We start from the raw sequence: 27644 nt of genomic DNA on the forward strand, positions 1-27644 counted from the left end.
TTCCCATTGTGGCTCAGTGCTAATGATCCCAACTAGTATCCATAAGGATGCAAGTTTGATCCCTGGCCTTGCTTCATGGGTTAAGGATCTGGCATCGCCATGAGTTATGGTGTAGGTCACAGAGGAGTTTCAGAGTTGCTGAGTTGCTGTGGCCGTGGTGTAGGCCGGCAGCCACAACTCTGATTTGACCCCTGGCCTGGGAACTTCCGTATTCCACAGGTACAGCCCTAAAAAATAAAAATAAAAAAAAAATATTGTGCTGATTCTGAGCTGTCATCAGGTAACTGTTCACAGGTCAGCAGTGGCTCTTTGCAGTCTTGGAACCTGTACTTTCCAAATTGGCTGTGGGTTATGCTCCTCTCGCTGGATTTCTAACCACCCAACCTGTGCCCTCAAACTGTGTAAATTCCAAGGGCATCAGGGTCTGAAGTGACCCTCTGGGCTCATGACTGCTGCCGAGGCCACAGAACTTAGCAGCGTTAACTGGTCTCTCCCTGAATCTCTGCTCTGACTTTGGCCTCATTGGCACTCCGGTTTTGGTGACTATTTAACTGGCCCAGACACGTCCACCTCAGATATAATTTCTTGGGTTTGCTCTTGTAATAAATCAAACCGAAAGCTAATTCCAGGATGTCTTCAAAGTCTTTAAAGAGTTCACCACAGTCGCAGGAGAGTTCAGTCTTTGGAATGTCTGACTCTTGCAAAGAAAACGCAGCCAGACTGGGGGGATGATAAGGAAGCCTGATCTGGGAGTGTTGGAGTGTTTGCCCTCCTCCCCCATCTCCCTCTGGGGCTGTTTGGCAGTCCGTCCACTTTTCCCAGGGTCGCCTCCCCTGCAAGCTTCTCTCCTGCCAGTGCTATCGACAAAGCAGAGTTAAATTCTCAAGGGTTCTTATCAGTGACAGGAACCCCACAAATTAGCCTCATACTTCTCTTGGGCAGAAAAACTTTATCTTCAAACTAAGTATGTAATACAGAGGTAGCAGGGCTCCTACTGACACACTGTAATCTCTCTCTCTTTTTTTTTTGCTTTTCAGGGCCGTACCTGTGGCACATAGAACTTCCCAGGCTAAGGGTTGAATCAGAGCTACAGCTGCCTCTCCACACCACAGCCCCAGCAATGCAGGATCTGAGTCATGTCTGCAACCTACACCACAGTTCATGGCAACACCAGATCCTTAACCCACTGAGCAAGGTCAGGGATTGAACCCCAGTCCTCATGGATACTAGTGGGGTTCATTACCACTGAGCCACAATGGGAACTCCTTTTTTTTTTTTTTTTTTTAATGCACGTGTAAAGTTAGAACTGCTCCCCTTGGCAGGGGTCCATGGAGGTTCCTGAGGAATCAGACCAAAGTTTCTGACATTCTGTCTGAAAAATACTGGGCTTGACATCTGCAGAGGTGATGGGGGCAGAACGTGACAGGCTTGAGGCAGGCTGGAACCCCCTCTCCACATAATTGAGGCGGATGATCAGCCCCTGCCTTAAGAGGTTTGTGTCCATACTTCTACAAGTCTCTCATGGGTGCTGCTAAGAAACCAAACACTGGAGGAATCTCCTTCATTAAGTGCTAAACCAGCAGGTCCTGCTCTTGGCTTCACCTATAAATGATAATCTGGAATATTTTGGAAGAATAATATGCTTATTTGGCTTTCCAGTATTAACTTTATTCCCAGAAATTCGCAGACCTAGGAAGGTAAACTTATACCAGATAAGAAGAACTTTGAAAAAAGATTTGAAAAAGGGCTGGAATTGCCTAGTTTCCGAAGAGAAATGCTTCCATCTTCATAATCCTTTTATCATCTTGTCATTAAATCATTACAAATCCACATTCTTGATTTATGTCTGTTTCTCCACTTCCAAAATATTCAGCCTTGCTTAACTGGTTTGTATGTTTACTTTTGCCATTGGTACAATATTTTATATCATATTTTATATGGGTTATCTAAAATCATAATCAGCAGTGCATCCTTGAAATGATGATTAAATTTGCTGTGATCTTGCTGATCTGAGATAAGAGTAGTTAACTCGCAGTTACTCGTTTGTGGAAGCAAAGGGACAAGTCTTTCCTTCTCTCAATGTCGATTGTTGGTCACGTGTGTGGGAACGTGTGCGGGTTTTCCAGCTCGCTCTTGTTACTTAGATGACTATGTTCACCTTTTCCATGTCCTTCCACGGGATCCTCTAGATGGCTCTTAAAAATCTAAGTAAAATTCTCAGGAGTTCTCATCGTGGCTCAGTGGAAATGAATCTGACTAGCATCCATGTGGACGCAGGTTCGATCCCTGGCCTCACTCATTGGGTTAAGGATCCAGCGTTGCCATGAGCTGTGGTGTAGGTTGAAGATGTGGCTCAGATCTGGTGTTGCTGTGGCTCTGGCCTAGGCCGGTGGCTACAGCTCCGATTCAACCCCTAGCCTGGGAACCTCCATATGTCATGGGTATGGCCCTAAAAAGCCAAAAAAAAAAAAAAGCAAAATTTGTATCATTGGTACGTGCTCTCTTGAGTATAGAGTATGTATGGGGGGATGTTGTGTGTGATGTGTGTGTGCATGCAAAATTAGGACAGTCTCTGAAGGAGGAGAAGCTTGCCCTCCGTGTAAAGGAGAAACACTGTCTAAGCAAGAGGTTGGCAAGCGCACAGTGCCTGCTGCAGGAGCACATGGGCAGGTTTTAGGTACCCAGTGGCTAAAAGGGAAAGATGTGTGATGAGGTTAGACTGTGGGAAGGATCAGGCCAACCCATATTTGTCAGCCCTGCTTTTACTGCTAGGACTTTTAGCTGACACCCCAAGAATTGAGATCCAGAACTTAGGATTTTTTTTGCTGCGCCCACAGTATGTGGAAGTTGAGCCAAGAATCAAACCTGCACCATTGCAACAACCCAAGCCACTGCAGTGCCAACCCTGGATTGTTAACCTGTTGTGCCACCAGGGAACTCCATGATTTTTTTTTTTTCCTTTGATCTTTTAGGGCCGCACCTGCCGTATATGGAAGTTCCCAGGTTGGGTAGGTTCAGAGCTGTAGCCGCCAACCTACACCACAGCCATAGCCCCAGCAGATCCAAACCTCATCTGCCACTACACCACAGCTCACAGCAACACTGGATCCTTAACCCACTGAGCAAGGCGCAGGATTAAACCGCATCCTCTTGGATGCTAGTCGGGTTCATTACAGCTGAGCCATGATGGGAACTCCACCATGATGGCTTTTTCAATAGAGACACATTTAATTCTTTGCTTATTTCTGAGCCCATTGCTTTGAATTTCAGAACTTGTAAGTAATCATTAAGTGATGTAATTTTCTCTTTGAAGTCATCCTGCTTTTCACATGTTTGCTTCTTAAGACAAGAACCTCTGGAGATCTGCCTTCTCCAGTTTCAAGTTCAGCCTTCTCTTCACTAACTCTTGGAGATGATTTCTGAACTACATCCCAACTGCTTCTGTTTCATGTTGTGCAGCCTGTTTCCCGTCTCCTCCAGAACTAGGTGCAGAATGCTTTTTTCCCCCATTTTGCTAGATTTAAAAAAATATATATAACAAATGAAGCTATTTGCATAGAGGCCAGTAGATCTAACCAAGGTCAACTTGAGGCTGTTTTTGATGTACATGCAGCCGCCTGAAGATGATTTGTTTTCCCTTGCATTGTGGTTGCTGCACCAAGTTAAAGCTGGACCTGCCAGACCCTGAAGTTTGTGAAAGGAATTAGAAATAAACCCAAAGGTTGCTATTTCCGCAGCATGCTTTTTGTCATGTAATCGGGTGAAGAATCCCATTTTCACATTCCTTGTCACAACAAGAGCTGATTCTTGTCTCTCAGTTTGAATCAAGTGTTGGGAATTTAGTAGAATTGGCTGTGTAAATCTAGTACAATATTTATTAACTCATGCTTGCATTTGAGGACCTTACGCCGGCTCCCTTGGCTCTGCAAAAGTGTTAGGAGCCTCTCATGTCTAGAGAGGCCTAGAAGATGTCGTCCCTTAATTCCTGAAATAGATGGTGCCGCCAGGGGTGTGCTGGCGACCGGAACCTGCCTTCCTGTCCTACTGGGCTGCCCTGGTTTAAGGGCCACCACACCCTTTCCCCTCCCGTTTCCGGACTCTGATTCTACAGAATTTCATTAACCAGTTAGAATGAAACCTAACCAAGGACAGAAGAGAACCTTTATGTAAGAAGCCTAAGAATTACTTAGGTTATTTAAAAAGTCTGAGAACAAAATCATGTTTCTGTTAACTTTCTAGATGTTGCATTTCTTTAGTCTCTGAAAAGAGTCAGGTATCCTAGTCATGGACAAGGTGTTCGTTTTTCTCAGTTTATTCTCTGCCAGGGTTTTATTTTCCACTTTATGAATCTCCTTGCCCCTTCCTACCCCTGCTCCCCACTCTCCCCACCTTTATTTTTTCTAGAGCATGCATTTTGTGACAATAGTTCACTTCATTAGAATTTTAAAAACATTTCTAGCCCATCTTACAAAGCAAAAGGATATGCTTAGAAGGGGACAAAATAAGGTTGGCAGGTCGTCAAGGTAACTGGACCGAAAGTTTCCTAGAAGTTATGCTTTAAATATTTCTGGAGATCCCATCGTGGCTTAGGTGCTAACGAGCCCTAACTAGTATGTATGAGGATTCGGGTTTGATCCCTGGCCTTGCTCAGTGGGTTAAGGATCTGGCGTTGCTGTGGCTGTGGAATAGGTCAAGCAGCTGCAGCTCCCATTAGACCCCTAGCCTGGGAATGTCCATATGCCGCAGCTGTGGCCCTAAAAAAAAGAGAGACAAAAAAATTATAATGAAAAACTAAATCTTCCTGCGGTAAAGTATAGAGTTGGACTCAACCTCTTACTGCAAGAGGAAGAGAAATAGGTAGGAATTAGCTTTTTGCTGCCGGGTTAACCAAGAGGGCAGCCAGTAGACGCCCAGGTCTCTCGGGCAGGAGGAGCTACAGAGTTCCTGGCATGGCCTTGGCCACTACAAGCTCCATCTTTTGCGGGACACTGCGAATTCCTGTGTTTCCAGGATATCAAAGAAAGTACAGTGTAAGCCACTGTGTTCCTTGCTCAGAAAACAGATTGTTAGATGTTTGAGTTTTTGCTGTTGTTATTGTTTGGGGCCTTTTAGATGTTTTTGTTTTTGTTGTTAACTTCTCACTTGTTCCTGAGTTTCCCTTGTCCTGTTACAGTACATGTGAATCATGTAATTCAGTTATTGGGGAAAGGGAACAATATCTTAGCCTTGTACGATTTTCACCTTGTTCGTTTTGATGCCTGTTCTAGGTAAGAGTCCTTGCCTCGTTTTCTTTTCTTTACATGAAATATTCATTATGGTTAACGTTGCTGTCCACTACAGTACAGGTGAATAATATATGTTAATTTATGACTCGCTTGCTACTGATTTTTTTTAACATGAATCTAAATTGGCATCTTTTATGCTATATATCGAGCAAAACATTTTAGAAACTGTAGATGGCTCATTAATGTATATCAAGATGTCTTTCTGAACTTCACTCAAGCAGTAAAACAATTTTTGTGTGTTTATAACTTTAACCATGGGGATTGAAATATAGGAATTTTCCCGTGCATGAATCTGTGATTTCACTGGCACATCGTGAACTCTGGAAGAAGGGACATTTACTTCATTCCCACTTTTCCAGGCCTTTTATCCTGCTCGATCACAAGTCAGGGGCCTGACAATGAAATCCTTTTTGTATCTGAGTTGAAAAGGTTTTAAAAGTTGAACTTAATGCTCTTTACAGTGAAGTATGTTCTGTAGGTGCCAAATAAATTTCAGAGCAAGCTCGTTGTCTTTGTTATTCCTCGTAAAGCAGGATTTACTACCTAAGATTATACCATTCACCCAGTGACATCACCGACTTGTGTAAGGATTATTGTCTCTGTGAAAACTGAGGATCAGAAACTTCGTGAGCGCAGACGCTGATGGCTGTTCACACATAAGCCTATGAAGTGTATGGATTTATTAGCGGGTTCCATTTTGTTGTGCGGTGTTATGTGGCTGTTTATTCATTGAGCCAGTGTGTATTGGGGGTCTGCTGTGTCCTGGGCAGGCCACTAGAAACCAGGAAACCGGAAGTCAACAATCACATCTCCTGGCCTCCTGAAGATTAAGACCTATGCAAGAGAAATAAACCAACAATCAGAATGGGGTACAACAACTAATGTCATTGGCACAAGGGGCCTGGTGTACAGGGGCAAGGCCAGTGCAGGCTCACAAGTGATGCTGAACAGAGACCTGAATCGCCTGGGAGAGACTGGGGCGGGGGGCAGTCTTGGTAGAAGGAACATCACAAGAAAAGGTGTTAAAATGTCACTGCCCTGGGGTTCCTTCTCTCCTGCCGCATCCGTAATGTACTGGGTTTTCCAGCTGTTTATCTGGTGGAATTCTGTGTGTCTGAAGTACATTTAAAAGGCTAGATTTTGGGGAGCTCCCGTGGTGGCTCAGCAGTAATGAACCCGACTAGTATCCATGAGGACGTGGGTTTAATCCATGACCTCAATCAGTAGATTAAGGATCCTTTGTTGCTATGAGCTGCAGTATAGGTTGCAGACAAAGCTTGAATCTGGCATCGCTGTGGCTGTGGCATAGGCTGGCAACTGCAGCTCCAATTTGACCCCTAGCCTGCGACCCTCCCTATGCTGCAGGTACGGCCTTAGAAAGAAAAACAAAAAGGCTAGATTTCAGTTAATTGGTTGGAATAGATTAGCCACCACTATGACAGTCTTGTGTGTTTTTTGTGCAGAAATGTGTAGGACCGTGGGAGCAAAGATAGTTAAGCCCCCCCACCCCATGCACCCATGCATCTATCTGGAGAAGGGACAGCATTGCAGCCGCTGTCCCTTCCCAGGAACCCTGTGCTGTCTCCTTCTTTTAAGTTGAAGGGCTTAACCTACACAATTCCTTAAAGTGATTTTAGCCCTAACGTGCAATTATTTCAGGGTGAAAAAGATCAAGAGGAGGAGAGAGATGCAAGCTGCATTTTAAAGGAAAAGAGATGTACTTAAACACTGAGGCTTTTCTCTCTATAGGTCTGCTTTTCTTAAAACAACAACAACAACAACAACAACAAAAACCCAGAAAACAAAGACAACTCCTTTCAGTTGAAAGCTGGGTGAATTGTATCTATTCCCACATCTGGTTCTCGCAGCAAACCTTGCCTGTAACTCTCTGTGTGTTCACTTCCCTGACCGCAGCTCCTGAGGAAAAGGCATATAGGAAATGACATCGTGACCATTGTCTTCCAAGAGCCTGGAGCACTTCCTTTTACTCCCAAAAGCATCCGGTCCCACTTTCAACACGTCTTCGTCATCGTCAAAGTGCATAACCCGTGTACCGAGAATGTGTGTTACAGGTGAGTCAGCAGCCCTGGCGCGCCGTGCTCCCAGGATTGTCCAAACAGGACATCTTTCCCTCAAACAGCTGTGCTTTCCAGTTATTATTCCAAGCCCATGATTCTCACACACACACCCCTCAATTCTATTTCCCCCAGTCTTCATTTGGGAACTTTCTGGAAGAAATCCTTGCCCTCTTCCCATTTTGAAACAGCAGGCTTCCTAGCAGTTCAGAAATGGGGGTCCCCCCGCCCCTGCCCCCTCCAGAATTGGGAGGCAGGGCACTGGCCATTTCTGTGCCCTCCTGGAGGAAGGGAGCCCTGGCGGGAAAACATTTCTTCATCCAGGACCTTGGAAACACCGCAGGGCCGCCAGGCAAGCGTTGGGTGTGTGTGTTCCTGATTCCTCCAGGCCACCCAATGCCTCCACATCCAGGGACCGTCTGGCCCCTGCTCACACCTGCTCTGGCCTCTGTCTCAGGAAGCAGCTGTCACAGGAGCATCTCCTGGCCTGAGATGCTTTCATGGTGCTTTGTGCGAGGTAGCTTATTTTTCAGAGCCTTCCAGTCCTTCTCTGAAAGTGAAGGATAACAGTACCTACTTTGATATGTAATTTTGAGACATAAATAGCAGGCAGTAGGCAAAACACCTATTGGGGGCCCTGGCTCTCATCTCAGTAGTTGTCCCGTAAGCTGCCCTGGGGGCCAAGTCGGGGCAGGGCTGGGAGTGAGATTGGAGGGGCCTGAGCACTTGGCAGAACCTGCCCTCCTAGGGGATTGGGAGACTGGCCCGTGTGCTCCTGGGGGACAGCTCGCGTCCCCACCCCAGGCCCAGCCATCTTAGAGAATACAGACTAGAAGGCAGAAGTTCTTGGCCCTAATCTTGCCTCACGGCCACCTTGTTAAACACTGACTCTCTGCACCCCCCTCCCCCATGGGGGGGTTGTGCTGTAACAGACCTAAAGTCCACCCAAGCAGCTGCCTGTTTTCCTCCTGTCATGATTCTTGTACACCCCTGGGTTCAAGCCCACTGGCCTGAATGCTCAGAACTACTTTTTATTTTTTAAAAAAGTAATAGAAAATGGGATTTCCCGTCATGGCTCAGTGGTTACTGAACCCGACTGGCATGCATGAGGATGCAGGTTCGATCCCTGGCCTCTCTCAGTGGATTAAGGATCTGGCGTTACCATGAGCTGTGGTGTAGTTTGCAGACTTGGCTCAGATCTGGCGTTGCTATGGCTGTGGTGTAGGCTGGCACCTGTCGCTCCCATCTACCCCTAGCCTGGGAACCTCCATATGCCTCGGGTGCGGCCCTGAAAAGAAAAAAAGACCAAAAATAAAAATTAAAAAATTAAAAAGTGATAGAAAACAACAAAATATTTAAAGAGTAATAAAGGACATCTAGGCTGTAAAAACATGCTTAAAACAGATCATGTTGGAGTTTCTGCTGTGGCACAGTGAGTTAAGAATCCGACTGCAGTGGTTCAGGTCTCTGTGAGGAGGTGGGTTCAGTCCCCGGCCTGGTGCAGTGTGCTAAGTGTCCCGCATTGCAGCAGCTGTGGCATAGGTTTGCAGCTGCAGCTGGGATTCAGTCCCTGGCCCTGGAACTTCCACATATTGTGAGCTTAGCTATTTAAAACAAACAAACAAACAAACAAACAAACAAAAAAAACAGATCGTGTTGGTGCAAGCGTGCTAAGTTGCCTTATCTTCTTAGATCTCACCTGACGAGTGGTAATTATGAAAAATAATCTTAAATGAACCTTCCGAATGGATTGGAAACGTAAGCCTAGGGCTTTATTGTATTTGGTGTTACTTGAGGGGCTACTATTTTTAGGTAAATCAAGTTTTTGTTTTTTTTTTTGTCTTTTGTCTTTTTGTCTTTTGTTGTTGTTGTTGCTATTTCTTGGGCCGCTCCCGCGGAATATGGAGGTTCCCAGGCCAGGGGTCGAATCGGAGCTGTAGCCACTGGCCTACGCCAGAGCCACAGCAACGCGGGATCCGAGCCTCGTCCTCAACCTACACCACAGCTCACGGCAACGCCGGATCGCCAACCCACTGAGCAAGGGCAGGGACCGAACCCGCAACCACATGGTTCCTAGTCGGATTCGTTAACCACTGCGCCACGACGGGAACTCCTAAATCAAGTATTTTTAATTACTTTCTACTTTTAGCTTATCCTTCTATCATGAGGTAGCTCATTAGCACACACACACACACACCTTAAAGACTGGTAGTACTTATTTATTTTTATTTCTTTGGGGGTTTCTGGGTTGAATTCAGTTATTGGGGAGGGATGCTTTTGACACAGATCTCACCTTTTGACAAAGTGGCTTTGTATGACACAAGACGTGTAGTAAACCATTCAAAGATGGGGTCATTGGCTTTTAAGAAACCACATTGTTATCACTAAATTATCATTTACTAATGAGATTCAAATGTGAACTAGTAGCACCTCAAATGTTTGGAGGTGCCTCAGACATTTGCACCGATCATGCTTAAAGCTTCATGAGTGTTTCCCAAAAGATCGGTCATAATCTAGAAAACTGTAGTCAATTCCATGGCATTTCATGAAGATGTGTTTCCTCTGCCACCTGGAGTATGGTGACAGTGCCCAGATTTTCTAGAAACACCTCCTAGACCCGTTTCCCATGATGTCCTCAAAACATACCAGTCACAAGCAAATTCATTAAAATAATATCTGCGGAAACAGTAAATTAGGGTCCAAGTCTGCTGCTCTCTAGGTTCTGCGTCTTACAGGTATGTTTTATAGAAGACAGGGTGGAGGGCACATGCACCGTGACCCTGGGGCATAGCTTCGGGCAGGTGCTGAGTGGCAGTGACTTCCGGAGGATGACGACCTGCAGTGCCACTTACTGCAGAGCCACTTCTGGAAGGGCCACGGGGTGAGGTGCTCCCTCTGACTCTGTGCTGTTCACCAGGCCATGGGCCAGAGTGTGGGCGAGCAGGCGCTTGCCTGCCAGGGAAGTGGCAGGCATCCCGCATGGATGCTTTGATGCAGGTACCCCAGCACTGTCAAGAAGTGATGCTGGGGCCACTTGAACCTAGAAAGAAATGAGGGGGTGGCATCCTCAAAGCTCCAGGGAATGTCATTTCAGCCTGATCTTTTTTTTTTTTTTTTTGGCTTGGTAAGTCCACACCCGTGGCCTATGGAAGTTTCCAGGCCAGGGGTCAAATTGGAGCTACAACTGCCAGCCCATCCACAGCCACAGCAACATGGGATCCAAGTGTCTGACCTACTCCACAGCTCACGGCAACGCTGGATCCTTAACCCACTGAGGGAGGCCAGGGATCAAACCTCTGTCCTCATGGATGCTAGTAGGGTTTGTAACCCGCTGAGCCACAATGGGAACTCCCCAGCCTGAATTTTTTGAAGAGCAGGAGGGCCTGTGTCTTTACACGAGGTTCTTTCACTTCGGCAGTTGTCGCCATCGCAGAGGTAGTGAGGAAGGATGTGTGTGTCTGTGTTTGCGTACTTTCCAAGATAAACTCTTGGCACAATGCATCCCTCAGTAACTGAATGAGTAAACTTCTTGCTGCATAGGCTTAGTAGCTAACTGAGTAGCTAACTGTCAGTTACAAGGGAAGAAATATCTACAGGGAGTGCTGATTGCCATTTCAGAAATCTTACTCTGTGGCCCCTGCTTACAAAAATTGGATGCTACTCTTAAACTGATGAGGATGATAATGACGATTTGTGACAATAACAGTGATAATAACAGGTTAATCATAGCTTCACATGCCTTGTTTTCTTCCATCCTCCCAATGGGCTTTTGAGCACTGTACTAGTCTCATCTCCATTTTACAGATGAGGAAACAGAGGCACCAAGGTACTAACTCGGAGTCCCTCACAAAGTGGTGCAGCTGGACTCCAGGTGAGAGCACCCAGTTCTGCTCTTCACCACCATGCTTTCCTAAAACCCTTGAACTTGCATGTAAAGGTAGGATCATCTTGGTATTGCTGCCCTCAGTGGAGGCACCTTAGATCTAAATCACCAACAAATGCTATCAGGTGATTTGGGTAAAATAAGAAATTCTAAAATATACTCCTGCTTCCACCCACTGGGAGTTACCTAAATCTTAAAAAAAAAGAAGTATTTCTCTGACCTTAACTCTGCTCGAAAGAATTAAGGATTATGTATTATGTAGCCTTTTGTAACCAAGGAATCTCAAATTGGTCCCCATCCCCAGAGCATCATAGTGACTGTGGACCAACTATGCCTAAATTCTGCAACTGTTTCTTTGGGACAGCTCTGATCTGAGATGCATAGGATTGCAGTTTATTGAGCAGCACCATATCATACATTGGAGAGGGGATGTCCAGTTAGATATTTGGGACAAAAAGAGCTGCCCCCTTAACCAATGTCTCTCTGCACCCACAATGGAGATCCAGGGGGAGAGCCATCTTGGAACATGTCTAGATGTTAAAAAGTCCGCCCTGATGCTTTGGCTCAAGGGTATAAGGGCTCTAATCAGAGAGTAGCTTGAGATCCACAGAGCAAGTGCAGAAAGTAATCATGTAATATGCTCCATGGGGTTCAACCTCTGCAGTGTTCTCTGGGTAAAATACTGAAGGAGTCTGTGCTCTTCACTGGAAGAGAAAACCCTATTTAGGAGAGGTGAGCATGGGGGTTTATAATGGCTGGTGCTGGGGGGCAGCTGGAGCTGGTGGATCGTGCTGGAGGAGAAGCCTAGGTGTTGTAAGACTAACCACAGTCCAGTCAGAGAGCTTTGGGACAGCCCTCCAGGAGGAACATGTAAGGACAAGGTAGTTCCTACTCAGCCTAGAGCGTTTATCCTCAGGTGTCAGGGAGCAGAAGACGGGTCAAGTAGGGGGTCAGGTCCTCAGCCACTTCAACCACTGCCAAGTTTCTAGAACCTTCTTTGAGGACAGGAGTCAAGCCCCCACATCCTTCTCTGGTTCAGTACCTTGACTAACATACATGAGTGAGTTTGGTCGTTAGTCCCAAAGGGAGCCTGCCCTTCCCTCCCCGTCATTCCAGCTAAGGCCTCGCCCAGACCAGCTTCCATCTTGCAGCTGTTTCCATGGAAATGGTGAACTCTGGGGAAGAGTGTACAGATTACAGCCCAGGTGAGAGACGCCTGGGGACTGTGAGCTCTTTAGAGTCTAACCAGACACATTCCAGAAGAGGAATTCACACCTAACAGAACAAGGGGGGCAGAATGTTTTCATTCCTTAATTCACTTCACTTCTACTTCTGTCAGGGTTTTCTACAGTGAAGAACATGAAGCCTGCATCGCTTCCTTTATTCATCCCAGCACAGAAAAAAAAAATGTGTGTATATATATATATGTATATATGTATGTATCATCCTAGACAGCAGATGAAGGGTTGGTTCTCTCTCTCTCTCTCTTTTTTTTTTTTTGCTTTTTAGGGCCACACCTTTGGCATATGGAGGTTCCAGGCTAGAGGTTGAATCAGAGCTGCAGCTGCCAACCTACACCACAGCCACAGCAACTAGGGATCTGAGCCGCATCTGCAACCCACACCACAGCTCATGGCAATGCAGGATCCTTAACCCGCTGAGTGGGGCCAGGGGTGGAACCCACATCCTCATGGATACTAGTCGAATTCATTTCTGCTGAGCAGCAATGGGAACTCCTGGTTCCCATTCTTAAATCTTCAAGGGCTACTCAGTCATTGGGAAGTAGATGCCGTGAGGTTCGTTCATTCACTCACTCCAGTCCCTCATTTGTTAATTCATTAATCCAGTCTTATCCCCAAAAGGATTTGAGACAACCAAAGCTTCTGTCTGATACAGGGAGTGTCACTGATTTTTCCACATTAAGATGGTTTTACTGTCACTATACATTTGATCTTTCCAATCCCTGGAATCTCTTAAAAGGTTATGCTCATAAAAGCTTGATTTAGATTTCCAAAATGTGATCAAGTGAGTATTTATTTAAAAAAAAAATGATACCCAGGCATTTTGGCCCCCTGTAAATATGACTGTTGTGTCCAGTACCTGTGAGATTATAGGCAGCCACCTGAGCTACCCTCACTTCTGTTGAAGGTCCCTTTCTCTCAGTGGTGACCGGCCCCGAGTTACAGAGCACTGGCCTGGCTATAGGCTCGTCACCCCCTATCGTAGCGTGCAGCTGCGGCAAGTCCACAGACACCTGGTAGTTTAAGCAGCAGGCATGTATCCTCACAGCTCTGGAGGCTAGAAGTCCAGGATCAAGCAGGTTTTGTTGTTCCCAGGGCCGCTCTCCTCGGCTTGCAGAAGGCTGCCTTCTTGCTGTGTCCTCACATGATCTGTCCTCTGCCCCTCTGGCATCCTTCTGTGTGTCCACTTCTCCAGTCTCCTTAGATTGGACTAGGGTCCATCCTAATGAGCTTCTTGGACTTAATCATCTCCCTAAAGACCCTTTGTCCCCCTCTGTCTAAATACAGCCGCATTCCCTGTTACTGGGGCTTGGAACTTACACATTTTAAGAGGACACAATTTGGCCCATAGCATCCTCCCATCTGCTAAGTTTGAAAAGTTTTGCTTAAACAAACAGAAACATGGTATCCAGAAACTAGGATAACAAGAAGCTACAAAGGAGATGGCTTCAGTTAAAAGTGTGCATATACATCAGACTTCTGATGGTGACCGTTATGGCACCACCGTTCACCTTGGTTCTCACTTTTCTCCCTCAGTGTTGGAGTTTCTCGATCAAAAGACGTGCCACCGTTTGGTCCACCAATTCCCAAAGGCGTAACTTTTCCAAAGTCAGCAGTATTCCGGGACTTCCTTTTAGCCAAAGTAATCAATGCGGAAAACGCAGCCCACAAGTCAGAAAAGTTTCGTGCGATGGCCACTCGAACGCGGCAGGAGTACCTGAAAGATCTGGCGGAGAACTTTGTCACCACCGCCACCGTGGACACCTCTGTGAAATTCAGCTTCATTACCTTGGGTGCAAAGAAGAAGGAGAAAGTAAAGCCGCGGAAGGACGCCCACCTGTTCAGTGTCGGGGCCATCATGTGGCATGTCATCGCGCGGGACTTCGGCCAGTCCGCCGACATTGAATGTCTCCTTGGGATTTCCAACGAGTTCATCATGCTGATTGAGAAGGATTCCAAGAACGTCGTCTTTAACTGTTCCTGCAGGGATGTCATTGGCTGGACCTCTGGATTAGTGAGCATCAAAGTGTTTTACGAACGAGGGGAATGTATCCTTCTGTCCTCCGTGGACAGCTGTGCCGAAGACGTGCGGGAAATCGTCCAGCGGTTGGGAGTAAGTACAGGTTTTGTTTTTTCACCGTCCTTAGGTCTTCAACCGCAGATGCATAATAGCTTCCACCTTGGACATTCCACCCTGATAACGGTCCCTAGGGAATGAATGCCTCTTTCTTGGTTTTCCTTGGCCACACCCACTGTACACGGCATTCCCTAGGTTCCCAAACGGGTGAGTGAACCCGCACCACAACAGTGACCCGTGCCACAGTAGTGGCAATACCAGGCCCTTAACCTGCTGAGCCACCAGGGAGCTCCGGGTGACTTTTACCCCTGGACAAAGTTTGATTTTAAATGCTGTGTCCTTTTGAGCAGTTGCTGAATCCATGAATGGTGGAGATGTACCAGTTTAGAAAGGAAAAGTGAAGCCAACTTTCAAAAGGGAACATCAGGATTTATTTTTATAGCATTTGAAGGAAAGACAGGAAAACTGACAAGATATTATGTCTCCTTGCAGAGGCTGATATGACAGGACCTTCCTGGAGGGAAAGTAACAGGCACAGTGTCACTGTTGACCATAGGAATGATCAGACTTACCCTCTTTGCCCCTTCAGCTCAGTGCATGTTTATACAGCAGGTATTTTTGTTTAGTCTGCCAGATTAAATAGGTTCTTAATCTTGCAGCCACAGTTTCTTACAGAGGTTTCGTAAAATTACCCATTCATTTAGAAAGACTTAAAAAAAGAGAAATCAGTCATAAAAGATTGTTATTTTCAGTAAGTGAGGCTACCATGGTTAACAGTTGTGTTTCTACAACAGTGTTCCTTTAACAAAGGAAGATACAGATTTTAGTTTATGTACAGCAAAATTATAAGAATCAATCAAATATAAGAGCAAAACATGCTTTGACAAAAGAATTGTTCATGTATAAATCTTCCCCCAGTGGGATGTATATTTCATTAGTTTAAAAGATTTAGTTAATTATGGATTATGAAAAAAAGGAGAAATTATACCCATTTCCTGCCTCCTTTCCTCCCACCAAATAGAAATCTTGTGTTATTCCAGACATCTGAGAGACAATACAATCAAGTCAGTGTCTGCTGGCCTTGGAGAAATAATGTCATTATTTGCAGACACTGTTTACAGGGAGAGGCTTCAGTGTATTCAACGGTATTGGTACATCGGTATCATAGGACGTATGTGTGCCAACTGAGATGCGATTTGGGGATGATTAAGTGTGTGATCAGTTTATGTATCTGGAGAACTGAGTTATCATGTGACTCTCAGTACACATTGTGCTTTTGGTAATATTGCACATCCTTCTTAGAAGATCCACTGAGTCATCCTCTTTTGCTCTGGAAAATACAGCGCCAACCTGTGCCCCTTCACCTTCCACCAAAATGCACATCCTGTAGGATCTGACCCTTTCACTGTTCCGTGGTCCCCATTCTACCATTTTATCAGAAAAGTGACTGTTTTGCTAATGTGATGAAGGCGCCTGATGTCTGGAATATATTTGAGGAAGTATATTCTGTGTTGGGGATGACTTGCAACAAGAGACAGGGGAAAAAAACCAACACGAAGTCTGATGGAGGGTTAGAACATAAGGCTGGTACAGGACAGAAGCAATAGAAATGGAAAGAAAGAGGATAGTACCGTCATAGCAGAGAGATTGGGAAGGAGTCTGCTGTTTGGCAGATGGTGAACTCTGTGCATCATATATATATATTTGCTTTTTAGTGCCACATCAGAGGGTTATGGAGGTTCCCAGCCTGGGGGTCAAATAGGAGCTGGAGGCCTACACCACAGCCACAGCAACACAGGATCCAAGCTGCGTCTGTGACCTACACCACAGTTCATGGCAACACCAGATCCTTAACCCACTGAGTGAGACCAGGGATCGAACCTGCAACCTCATGGATACTAACTGGTTTCATAACCCGCTAAGCCATAGCAGGAACTCCTCTGTGCATTTTATAGTGGTGGAAAGTGAAACCGAAGGTGTCAGTTATCCAAGTAAAGACACAAGTGGGGAATGATAGACAGCTCACGTCCAAAGGAGCAGGCAGGACCACTCACTCTTAGAAGAGCCTAGGCTGGAGTTCTCCTGTTTCGCAGTGGGTTAAGGATTCAGCATTGTCACTGCTGTGGTGAAGGTTCAATCTCTGGCCCAGGACCTCCCATATGCCATGGGTGCAGCCAAAAAATGAAAGAAGAAAAAAATAAAGCAAAATATAAGGGATGTGGTAGGTGGTTAGAAGAAATGAGAGGAAGAGACAGAGTCCCAGAACTGAAGGAAAGCTTGACTGTTGACTCTTCAACCTGATATATGGACTTTACATTTCAACTGAAAATTGCATTAATATTGGAAAGAAGGCCAAGCACCTATCATATGTGGTCTTTTGGTAGAGAGCTTAGCTGAAACCAAGTTGAAAAACAAGTGAAGGAAAAATGTATTCATGTTGTGTATATTACCAAAGCACCATTTCAACATTTTTAAATTCATTCAGATCATAACTTTGGAAACTTCAATCTTTTTAAAACTTCACCACTAAGACCAACAATCCCTTTCCCCATTTTTCTAAGCCCCAAACTGTGTGTCTATGAGAAACTGATTGGCAGTGTGCGTACCATGGCAGTAACCATGGAAACCTCAGCCACACTGATGATGCACCAAACCAGCCCCAGTCCCACAGCTGTACTTAGAGTCATAGGTCTTATTAAATAGGTATCTGTGTATTCGGAGCATGTTTCATGGAAATGGAGCTTTATTAAACTGCAACTGGATACATTAGCTCTGTGCTTTGGGGATGTAGATATGATACTTTCTGACTTTAAATTTCCAACCAATGCATGATGGCTGGTGTCATCAAGTGATAGTCACTGAGCCTATCTTTTTCTTTCCGTGCATGTAGGCAGTTTTTGTAAGCACTTTGGAGGGTGGCATTAGCTAATTATCAGTGCTTTAGTTCACTGAGTGGGATGCTGTCTGCAAGAGTGCCAGTCTGCATGCTGCCCTTCACAGACACCCCAGAGAGGCTGGCTGGCCAGCCCACATCTGACCTGAGGCAAACCAGGGCAAGGCAGTTCCCAGGAGAAGGGTCCTAGAAATTAGAACAGGATGTCCACATGGCTGGTGCTCACAGAGCACTTCCGATTTTCCTAACATGACTTCCTGCTACCGCCCATCCTGAGGGCAGGTCACTACGGATTAGCTTGGAAGGGTTTGGTGCCATTTTTTAAGTTGAATGAAATTGTCTAATATGTCTTCATGCTTGGTGAGTGAACATCTTCACATTGTTTCAGTTGCTACAGTCCATCTGGAATAATGGAATTTATATGCTTGAGGGCCAAGTCAGTTGGCATGGAAAGGAGAGGAAAGAATTATCAGAGCCTGTCTTAAGCTCACAGACTCCAGGCCAGTGGCTTCTGAGACAAAGCAGGACACCTGTATCAGGTTTGCCTTTGAGGAACGAAGCCATTGTTATATTTCCTTTGTGCCTGAGGCTGTGGTTACTTATGGTCAAGGGTGGATTGCACCATGTCCCTGTCTCATCACTGGGACAGCTGGAGGGCAGGGTTGTGATGGCCCCATGACAGCAACACCTCTGACAGCCCCCTTCCCCCTTAGATCGTGACCAGAGGCTGCGAGACCGTGGAAATGACCCTGAGGAGGAACGGGCTGGGCCAGCTTGGCTTCCACGTGAATTTCGAAGGCATTGTTGCAGACGTGGAACCTTTTGGTTTTGCGTGGAAGGCCGGCCTTCGCCAAGGGAGCCGCCTTGTGGAGATCTGCAAAGTGGCCGTGGCCACACTGACTCACGAGCAGATGATTGACCTTCTCCGGACATCCGTGACTGTGAAGGTGGTCATCATCCAGCCCCATGATGATGGGTCACCTCGGAGGTAAGGACAGAGGCTCCAATCTATGTCCAGTCCTTCCTCGGCCTCTGCAGGGGCCTCGGAAAATGGGATCAAGGGCACCGTCCTCCTAAACTGGCTGGACGTCAACCATTAGTGTAATAAAAGCTTTAAAAAGTCGTCAGCAAAGTTCCTGCTGTGGCTTAGCAAGTTAAGGACCTGACTATCTCTGTGAGGACGCAGGTTCGATCCCTGGCCTTGCTCAGTGGGTTAAGGATCCGGCATTGCTGTGAGCTGTGGTGTAGGTCGGAGATGAGGCTCAGATCTGGCATTGCTGTGACTGCGGTGTAGGCCAGCAGCTGCAGCTCCAATTTGACCCCAGCCTAGGAACTTCCATGTGCCACAGGTGCAGCCATAAAAAGAAAAAAGAAAAAAAAAAGTCATCAGCTTATTATGAATGATAATATTGCCATTTTCTAAGCATTTTGTTGGGAGGTTGAAGTCGCTGCTTAACAGGCTATTTCAGAGATCAGCACTTATGTCGAGAAGGAATACTGGGACATCAGATACTGTTTGGTGGCCAGTCCATTCTGCTTGCACTGGTCCAGGGCTTTCTCATAAGCTGTCATGAGAAACATAGGAAAGAAATGGCGGGGCTTGGAAAGCTCAGAGGTGGATGGTAGCAGGGGCAGTAACAGCAAGAATGGGCTTAGAAAGTGATACTGTTCGTTGTCAATAGGCAGTACTCTTGCTGGACAGTGAGAAGATATTAGGCCCAAAGAGCAAGCCATCCACCTGGCCGTGGCCCCTGCTGTGGGGCAGGGTCTGTGCTGGTCTCTGGAGAACACATTCCGCTGCCACCTTGAATGGAATTCCTACTGGCCAGTGAGAGCTCTGGCTCTGGAGGGAGGAAACATGCTTGGGACCCAGGCCTTAGCTGCGTGATCTTGGGTGGGTCACCAGCTCTCTCGAAGCTTCATTTAATGTCTGTAAGATGGGGATTGTAATCTCGCTTGCCTCCTGCTGCGTTACAAAGATTAAGTAAGGCCATGATGTGTAAAGCGCATGTTAGCACCTTCTGGCATCACCAGCTCCCCACTCATTTCAGTTTAGACAAATAAACTAAAACTGTGGGATCTTCATTTGGATTTTTTCTCACTCAAAGATAAGATCACTGTGCCCACTTTCTGATCTTACTTCTGTGGTCCCTGAGGTTGTTCGTTCCACCCTCTCCTTCTCCTTTTTTCATCCTCTGAACCAGTGCTGTCCACACCTTTGTTGATGTGTTCTCTCTACCATCGAAGTGGTGGCCACATGTGACCAGCACACATTTGGGATGTAGCTAGTGCGACTGAGGAAATGAGTTTTTTTCATTTTAATCAGTGAATTAGATTGAATAAGACATATCTGGCTCCTGGCTGCCATATTGGATGGGCCAATGCTAAACCATGGTCTTTTTTTCACAAAGCAAACCAGTGGTAGCTATACCACCTTCCTCTCTGGTTAATCTGCAGAATTTGCAAAAATGTGTCTCTGTTGATTATCTCACCCATTTGCTCCCTGCTTGACTCTCTATGGTCTTATTTCCTATATCTTCCCAATAGATTTACAAAATAAAGGTTAATGAGCTGAAATTTCTCTTGAGGGTAGCAGCTGTGTGTCATGGAAATACCAGATATTTTTTGCTGCCTTGCTGGATTCTGCCCCATTTGCTCCCCAGTAATTCCATGAATCACTCATCATGGCATGAGTCCAAAGAAACCAGAGACAAAAACTACTTTATTTAAAAAAAAAAAAAAAGACTTGAAAAGAAAAAAGAACAGGAAGCAAATCCTTTAACCTTTGAAGCTGAAATATTTTGTGAAAATCTTTTAAAATAAATGCTAAGCCAGTTATTAGAAATTTTTCCATATGGAAAGATCTCTTTCTTCATGGACTAGAATTGGAGATTTTTAAATTTCATGGTGAGAAGCAGGTCTTTTCATCTGTTTTAGAGGTTGATGACTTCTGTAGAGTTAGACAAAGCTGTTACCATGTTCTCCCTTTGGGTTAAAAAACAACATTTCTCTCCTATTTTTAGTTTTGGTCTACTGCTGCTCAGTAAGACATTTTTTTTTTAATCTTTCAAGAGATCTGGTTAATAAAAATGTGAAAGTTATCATTATATTTGGTATTTAAAACATATGATTTAGAAAAATAGAATTTCCTATGAAATGATGAATTGTTTTTCAGCAAAAGCCAATAAATAAACAAAACAAAACAAAAAAAAAACCCTGCCACTTAAAGGTTCCGCCTGTTATTTTTTTTATCCAAGGATATGTTATCTGCTTTGGTCTGCACATAATTAATTCTTTCTTTGTTCTAAATGCAAATTCTCTTATTGAAGCTATTCAAGATATTTAGAGATTTTGCCTTCGTCTCCTCAGAGTCTCATTAATGTCATTCCTGAAGATACGGATTTTTCTCCTGATTAATCGGGAATAACTATCTTGCGTATTTTTAACTTTAGCCAGGGTTAGAATGAGCTGGTCATAACACTCCGAAATGGACATGCCTGCACCTGCATTTCTGCAGATCAGGAAGGTTCTAAGCCTCGTGTGTATCATTTAAAAATTCTTTCAATTCAATCTCTTTAGTTTTCTGTGAACTTGAATTTGTAAATCTGCAAATCCATGTTTTTGTTAGCTTTGGAGTCGTCTTCTGTCTGTGACTATCTGCATGCCCTGATAAAACACTCCCTGTCGTCCAGCAGCCTCTCGTAACAGGAAGTTATCTTGCGGTGACAGCCCTTTGCTTTATGATGATGTTAGGTATGCAGCAGCATTTTACATTTCATCCATGCTCTGAGCAAGGTTAACCTTCTGCATTATTAGATTTTTTTTTTTTAAAGAAACTATGGAGGAGGGTGAAAATTAAAGTTCAAACCTTTTAAACGAAACGTCCCTTAGCACCCTTACCCCTGCAGCCAAATATACAAAGATTTCTCTCAGGTAGAACTACCTATTTGATTTGCGATGTGGAAAATGACCCTGGTCTTTTGCAAATTGGCTCTTAGTACTTGTCAGGGCAAAGGGCCAAAAGAAAACATTCATTTAAGTGGATGTGTGTGTGTGTGATGTTTCCTTTTAAATTCTCTTTGCTAGAAGAACCATAAGGATTACCAAAATGACCAGATTAATGAATTGCAAGCTATTTCTGTCTTCATAAACATTGCGAATAGAGGGATGAAAAATGCTTCCGTTCCTTTTTGCCATTTATCAGCCTGGCTCTCGTCCTGCGGGACCTCAGTGAGAAGTCGCTCTCCTGAGAGCCCATCTGCTCCTGTCAGTGGTGGGAGAGGCCTTTCACTTAACTAGGCTCACTCCTGGCTTGTCCTCAGGTCAGAAGATGTTTGCTTAGGACGCAGAAGCTGCCGGACTAAATGATGTCTTCAGTTGGGAAAGTACTTCTCTGGAATCAAAAGGCCTCCCGCGTTCTGAAGTCCCCATTCTCAAGCCTCAGGGTGATGGTAATTCAGCAGTCCCTCGGCTTGAAAGGAAGAGCCGTTTTTCATTTTCCTTGTGGACTTCCAGAGAACACCAAGCGGGGAAGCTTCCCTTTGGGGACGCTTATTAACAGATCTCATGCTGGGATTGTATCCGGGAGTGGATTCAGAGATACTGGGGCCGAGTGGCAAGAAGCAGTGAGGGAATTGCACTCTTCAAATGGAAATGAGCTTTGAAAGGGAGTGAGGGCATTTCCCAAGCAGAGGGTCTCTGGGGCCAAGATGAAGAGTCTGGAAGAAGCTTAATTAAGCCTTCCTTGGTTTTGCAAGGCCTGGCATGGCCCCAGCCCCCAGCCTTCAAAGGTGACTGCCATTCTATCAATGTCATTTTCACATCAACTTAAAAGGCTGATATAAAGGAAATAACAACTCCTCAGGAGTATGCATGAGTCGTTATACAGTGTGAGTGATTTTGTAAATATGTCCAATAAAAATGGAAATGACATTCCTGCTGTGGTGCATCTGTTTGGTGTGATTTTTCCTACGTTGTTGACATACTATCCAAGGCACATTTTTCTACATAATGCCAAGCAGTGGAAATTATCTTGTGTTGTCATGAATCTAAACTGTTCTTCTCTGATCATTCTCTCAGATTGAAGCTATGTGTTCTTGTCTTCTGTTTGGCTGCCGGTTGCCTGACCATTGGACCCCCTGAAGAGGGGGGCATAGAAATAGAAATGGAAGGAAAGCTCAATTTTGTCAGATTAGCAGTTGGTAGATAGAGAGACAGATAGAAAGATAGATGGTGAGTTGGAATCTGGATTAGAGTCAGGTTTTAGATTAGGGTTCCCATTTATTTGTACAGATAAGAAAGATCAGCTATAACTGGTATTGGCTCATGAGTCCTCCAGTCATGAGTTTTAATGTGAACTATGAAAAGAATATTGAACTCACCCTGACCTGAAGCACAGTCATGTTTTGAGTCCTCTGCCGGGTCCTCCAACATAATGTTTAGATTACGATCTCCCTCCTGGGAGTTCCCATTGTGGCGCAGCGGAAACGAATCTGACCAGGATCCATGAGGATTTGGGTTCAATCCCTGGCCTTGCTCAGTGGATTAAGGATCTGGCATTGCCGTGAGCTGTGGTGTAGGTCGCAGATGCAGCTCAGATCCAGTGCTGCTGTGGCTGTGGTGTAGGCCAGCAGCTGTAGCTCCGGTCAGACCCCTAGCCTGGGACCCTCTATATGCCAGGAGTGCAGCCCTAAAAAGACAAAAAAAAAAAAAAAAAGATCTCCTTCTTGGAGGTAAGAATATGGGGTTGCATTCATTTCTTTCATTCATTCATTCACTCTTAACCAGTTAGTTTGTCCCAGAAACTGTGCTGGGCACCAGGTCTATTAAAAATGGAAAAGACAAACACACTCTTGACATTCACAGGCTCCTTTCTGTCCGTGTGTTCTTCTACAATACGGTAGTTCCCACTTTTATTTTTTGCTGGCTAAAAGTGGGTTTCTCAAATTAGAGCCCACAGCTTATTACTTGATAATAAGTATCTCGGTGGGAAAAATGCTCTCAGCTCCTCCAATTAATCATCTATACCTTAGTGCCCATGCTTTTTTTGTCGTTTGAAATGTTGTAACATTGGCACAGTGACCAGAATGAAATGGAGGGCAGGGCAGTATAAATCAAGGGCTTTCTGTGAGGCCAGTCACTGTCTCATGTGCTTGATGGGCTACACCGGCGATGATGATGAACAGATGGGGTATTAGTGCTCATGGAACTATAGCCATCAAAAATCAAGCATCAGGAGTTCCCATTGTGGCTCAGCAGGTTAAGGACCTGATGTTGTCTCTGTGAGGATATGGGTTTGACCCCTGGCCTCACTCAGTGTGTTAAGGATCCAGTGTTGCTGCAAGCTGTGGTGTAGGTAGAAGATGCAGCTCGCATCCAGTGTTGCTGTGGCTGTGGTGTGAGCTGGCAGCTGCAGCTCCGATTGGACCCCTAGCCTGGGACCTTCCATATGCCATGGATGCGGCCATTAAAAAAAGCTAAGGAAAGGAGTTCCCGTCGTGGCGCAGTGGTTAACGAATCCGACTAGGAACCATGAGGTTGCGGATTCGGTCCCTGCCCTTGTTCAGTGGGTTAACGATCCGGCGTTGCCATGAGCTGTGGTGTAGGTTGCAGACGCAGCTCGGATCCCGCGTTGCTGTGGCTCTGGTGTAGACTGGTGGCTACAGCTCCGATTTGACCCCTAGCCTGGGAACCTCCATATGCCGCGGGAGCGGCCCAAAGAAATAGCAAAAAGACAAAAAAAAAAAAAAGCTAAGGGAAAAGAAGGAAGTGATTGCTTCATGAAGAACATCCTTGGCCCTGTTTTAAGTCGAATGCTGCATTAGGTCCTGGGGTGCAGTGGATGAAGATACCCTTCGCCCCTGTGTCTGGTGAGAAGGAAAGGCAGGGAAACTAGTGGATTATTCGGGACCAGACAGCCTCACTTTCTGTGTAACGTGACCCGAGCCTTTTCAATTCAAGACCTTTGTTCAAAGGGCTTGGTCCACTGGGGTCATGGCCTAGACATCTCTTTTCCTGTCTGTAGTGGAAATGCCTCTCTCCTTCTACCTGTACCTTAAGGAAGTTTGTTGAAAAGCGAATCAAGTTTTCATTTAGAACATGGATATTGCAGTCAGGGCCTATTCCATGTGTGACCCTTCCCTCGCCTTTGCGGTAAGTTACACTATGTGATTTTCTCCCTAGGCGAAGCTTTTGCTTTTTGATGCAACAGAAAGAGTTTGTGATTTGAGTGGATGAGCACCAATTACCCCTGTCACCTTGTTGGATCATTGGGAAAGCGTCTTTAAGCTCTTAGCAGGCTATTAGCATAACAGACATTAAAATGATTAAAACAGCTATGATTACTTCAGTCCCCAGGGCTGTCAGGGCTCTTTCACAGAGTGCATAATATAAAAGGACCAGGTCCTTCATGTGAGGGGATCTATCAGCCTTCGTCTCCGGATTCTTTCACCTCCTGGTGGAAACTGTGACTGATTTGGGCTCCATTAACTGTTCTCAAGAGATGGGCAAATGCTTTGAAAAGAGGACAGAGCAGAGTTCTTGTGTGGCTCAGGGGGTTAAGAACCTGACATAATAGCCATGAGGACTCAGGTTCGATCCCTGGCCTCGCTCAGTGGGTTAAAGATCTGGTGTTGATGCAACCTGCCGCATAGGTTGCAGCCTCGGCTCGGATCTGGCGTTGCTGTGGCTGTGGTGTAGGCCGGCACCTGCAGCTCCGATTCCACCCCTAGCCTGGCAACTTCCATGTGCTGAAGGTGTGGCCATTAAAAAATAATAATAATAAAAAGTAGCTAAGAGTGAGTTTCCTGTTTCTGGAGTGAACCTGTATGTGATTAGCCAGCACCCCCCCCCACCCCCGCCCCGGCCCCGAGCCTTCCTCTGAAAATTAGCATTTTCCTTTGCACTACTTCCAACGCTTTTGTGAAATTAAAATGGTGCCACGTCTGTGGACACCTGTCAAATGCCATCACAGGGAGTGTGGCTGAGACGTAAAGGGGTAGCATTGCAGTACATTGGAAGACTTCGTTCCATCAGTGGGTTCCGTTAAAGGTTCACAAAGATGCAGCCAAGCAAAGTAAAACCAACAAGCAATTTCAGAGTAAATGCAGGTTGTAATTACAGGATTACATTGTGGCTACGGGGCCATGGTTTACCCAGTGTAGGTCCTGCTAATTTGTTCAAATTTTTTTCTTTTCTTTTCTTCTTCTTTTTTTTTTTTTTTAAAAAAGAATGTGTCTTGTTCCTTTAAGCTTTCTCTCTAGGTTTTAGGTTGGGAGGGGGTATATTACTCTTCAGAAGCATTTGTCCCTGTTGATTATCTCTAGGACTTTTTCCCCTTCTTCATTTTGGAAGTAGCATAAAGTCATATGTCCCACCTTGATAGAAAATACAAGAATATAGCAGTAGGTTAATTGTTCTCTGTACATGAAGGGAACATTACAGCTCCAAAATTTTCTGTAATTCGGAGTGTTACCTAAAGTTAAACCTTACGGTTTCAAAGTTCTGTAAATATATATTATCTAGAAAGAACTTTCGTGAAAGTATATGAGCCTTTTGCTGTATTATATTGATTTTCTCCATTCTGTGGAAGCAAAATCCAGATCATCTGTAACCAGCTTCTTTGTTTGAAGCTGTCACTTTGGGAAGCTTGCATCCTTTGTATAATTTAATCTTTCACGCATCCTTTGCTGTCACTGTTCCATTTGCAGGAGGATAAACATGGATCCAAGAGATTATCCTCTTTCTGAGCTGCACGTTGGTGGGTCTGGGTTTTGAGCCTGGAACCCAAATGCTCAGTGGAGGAGTTTGATTGCTGTAGAGGGTTCCTGCTGAGAGTAGAGAAAACTGCGTGGCATGACTGGGCTCATACAGTGACGGTCCTGCTGGTCAGGCTGCCAGAGTTAAAGCCCTGAGTCCAAGGTGTGGCCACAGGATCTCAACTCCCAAGTGCTTGTGTAGTGATGGTCAGTGGATGGTCCTCCTAGGAAATGGGAGGTGTCATTTGAAAGGAATGAGGCTGTGCCAGTGGATGTCATTGTGGGGACCTTGCTGGGTGTCCTGAAGTTACAGGCAGTGAGTGGGGCTGCCCGTCACCTGTGAACTAGAGGGGACACCATCTCTGCACTGCTCATGCCCAGAGGCTAGAAAGAGGGTGCAGCTACAGACTAGAAATCTTCTGGTCGGGGAGTTCCCCTCATGGCTCAGCGAAAGCGAATCTGACTAGCATCCATGAGGATGCAGGTTCGATCCCTGGCCTTGCTCAATGGGTTAAGGATCCGGCATTGCCGTGAGCTGTGGTGTAGGTTGCAGATGCAGCTTAGATCTGGCGTTGCTGTGGCTGTGGTGTAGGCGGGCAGCTGCAGCTTTGATTCGACGCCTAGAGTGGAAACTACCGTAAGCCTCAGGAGCAGCCCTAAAAAAAAAATAAAAAATTAAAAAATAAAAATTAAAAAATTGTATGTATTTTGAACCCTGAAGCTGAGTTGGTATTGATCTGTACCCAGCATGGTAATTAGAAGCATAGGTAGATGATGTGTACGTTTGTTATTGAGGAAAGAGGAAATTGTGTACGTGCCCACTTGTAAGTGATCCCCAAGTTTCTCTAACTTCTTTGAGTGCCTTCTTTCAGCAAGCATGCCAGGAAAACAGTGCCTGGAAGCTAGAAATGCAGTTCATATCCATGACTTGATTTGGTCTGTTGGAAGGCGATTGATCTTGTTTGTCAATGAGAGCTGGATTTCTACACTCATTTGGGAAAGCAAAAGACGTGAGTCTTCAAAAATGGTTTAGTGGACACAAGATTAGCAGCTCACTTATTATGATAATCTCTTGGTCCTTCCGAGTTGCTGCAAATGGCATTATTTCATTCCTTTTTATGGCCGATTAATATTCCATTGTGTGTATGTACCACATCTTCTTTATCCCTTTACCTGTCAATGGGCATTTAGGTTACTTCCATGTTTTGACTATTCAGAGACATAGAGAACAGACTTGTGGTTGCCAAGAAGGAGCGTGTTGGGGAGGGATGGATTGAGAGTTTGGGGTTAGGAAATGCAAACTGTTACATATTGAATGGATAAACAACAGAGTCCTGCTCTACAGCACAAGGAACTATATTCAATATCCCAGCGAAAAACTGTAATGGAAAAGCAGATGCAAACTATTGCATTTGGTGTGAATAAACAATGAAA

The 27644-nt window shown here is 45.3% G+C and overlaps 1 protein-coding gene across 3 annotated transcripts in view; it reads left to right on the top strand.

Annotated features, from left to right (window-relative positions):
* The window catches only part of SIPA1L2 (signal induced proliferation associated 1 like 2), a 232180-nt gene that overhangs the window by 153644 nt on the left and 50892 nt on the right, over positions 1 to 27644 (top strand). For all 3 annotated transcript variants that reach the window (XM_047760317.1, XM_047760319.1, XM_047760320.1), the window contains exons 8-10: positions 7200 to 7357; positions 14021 to 14597; positions 18168 to 18442. In XM_047760317.1, the coding sequence (XP_047616273.1) occupies positions 7200 to 7357; positions 14021 to 14597; positions 18168 to 18442 (1010 nt within the window). The remainder of the gene's footprint in view (positions 1 to 7199; positions 7358 to 14020; positions 14598 to 18167; positions 18443 to 27644) is intronic.

This window comes from Phacochoerus africanus, chromosome 15, assembly GCF_016906955.1.
Source record: "Phacochoerus africanus isolate WHEZ1 chromosome 15, ROS_Pafr_v1, whole genome shotgun sequence".
Lineage (NCBI taxonomy): Eukaryota > Metazoa > Chordata > Mammalia > Artiodactyla > Suidae > Phacochoerus > Phacochoerus africanus.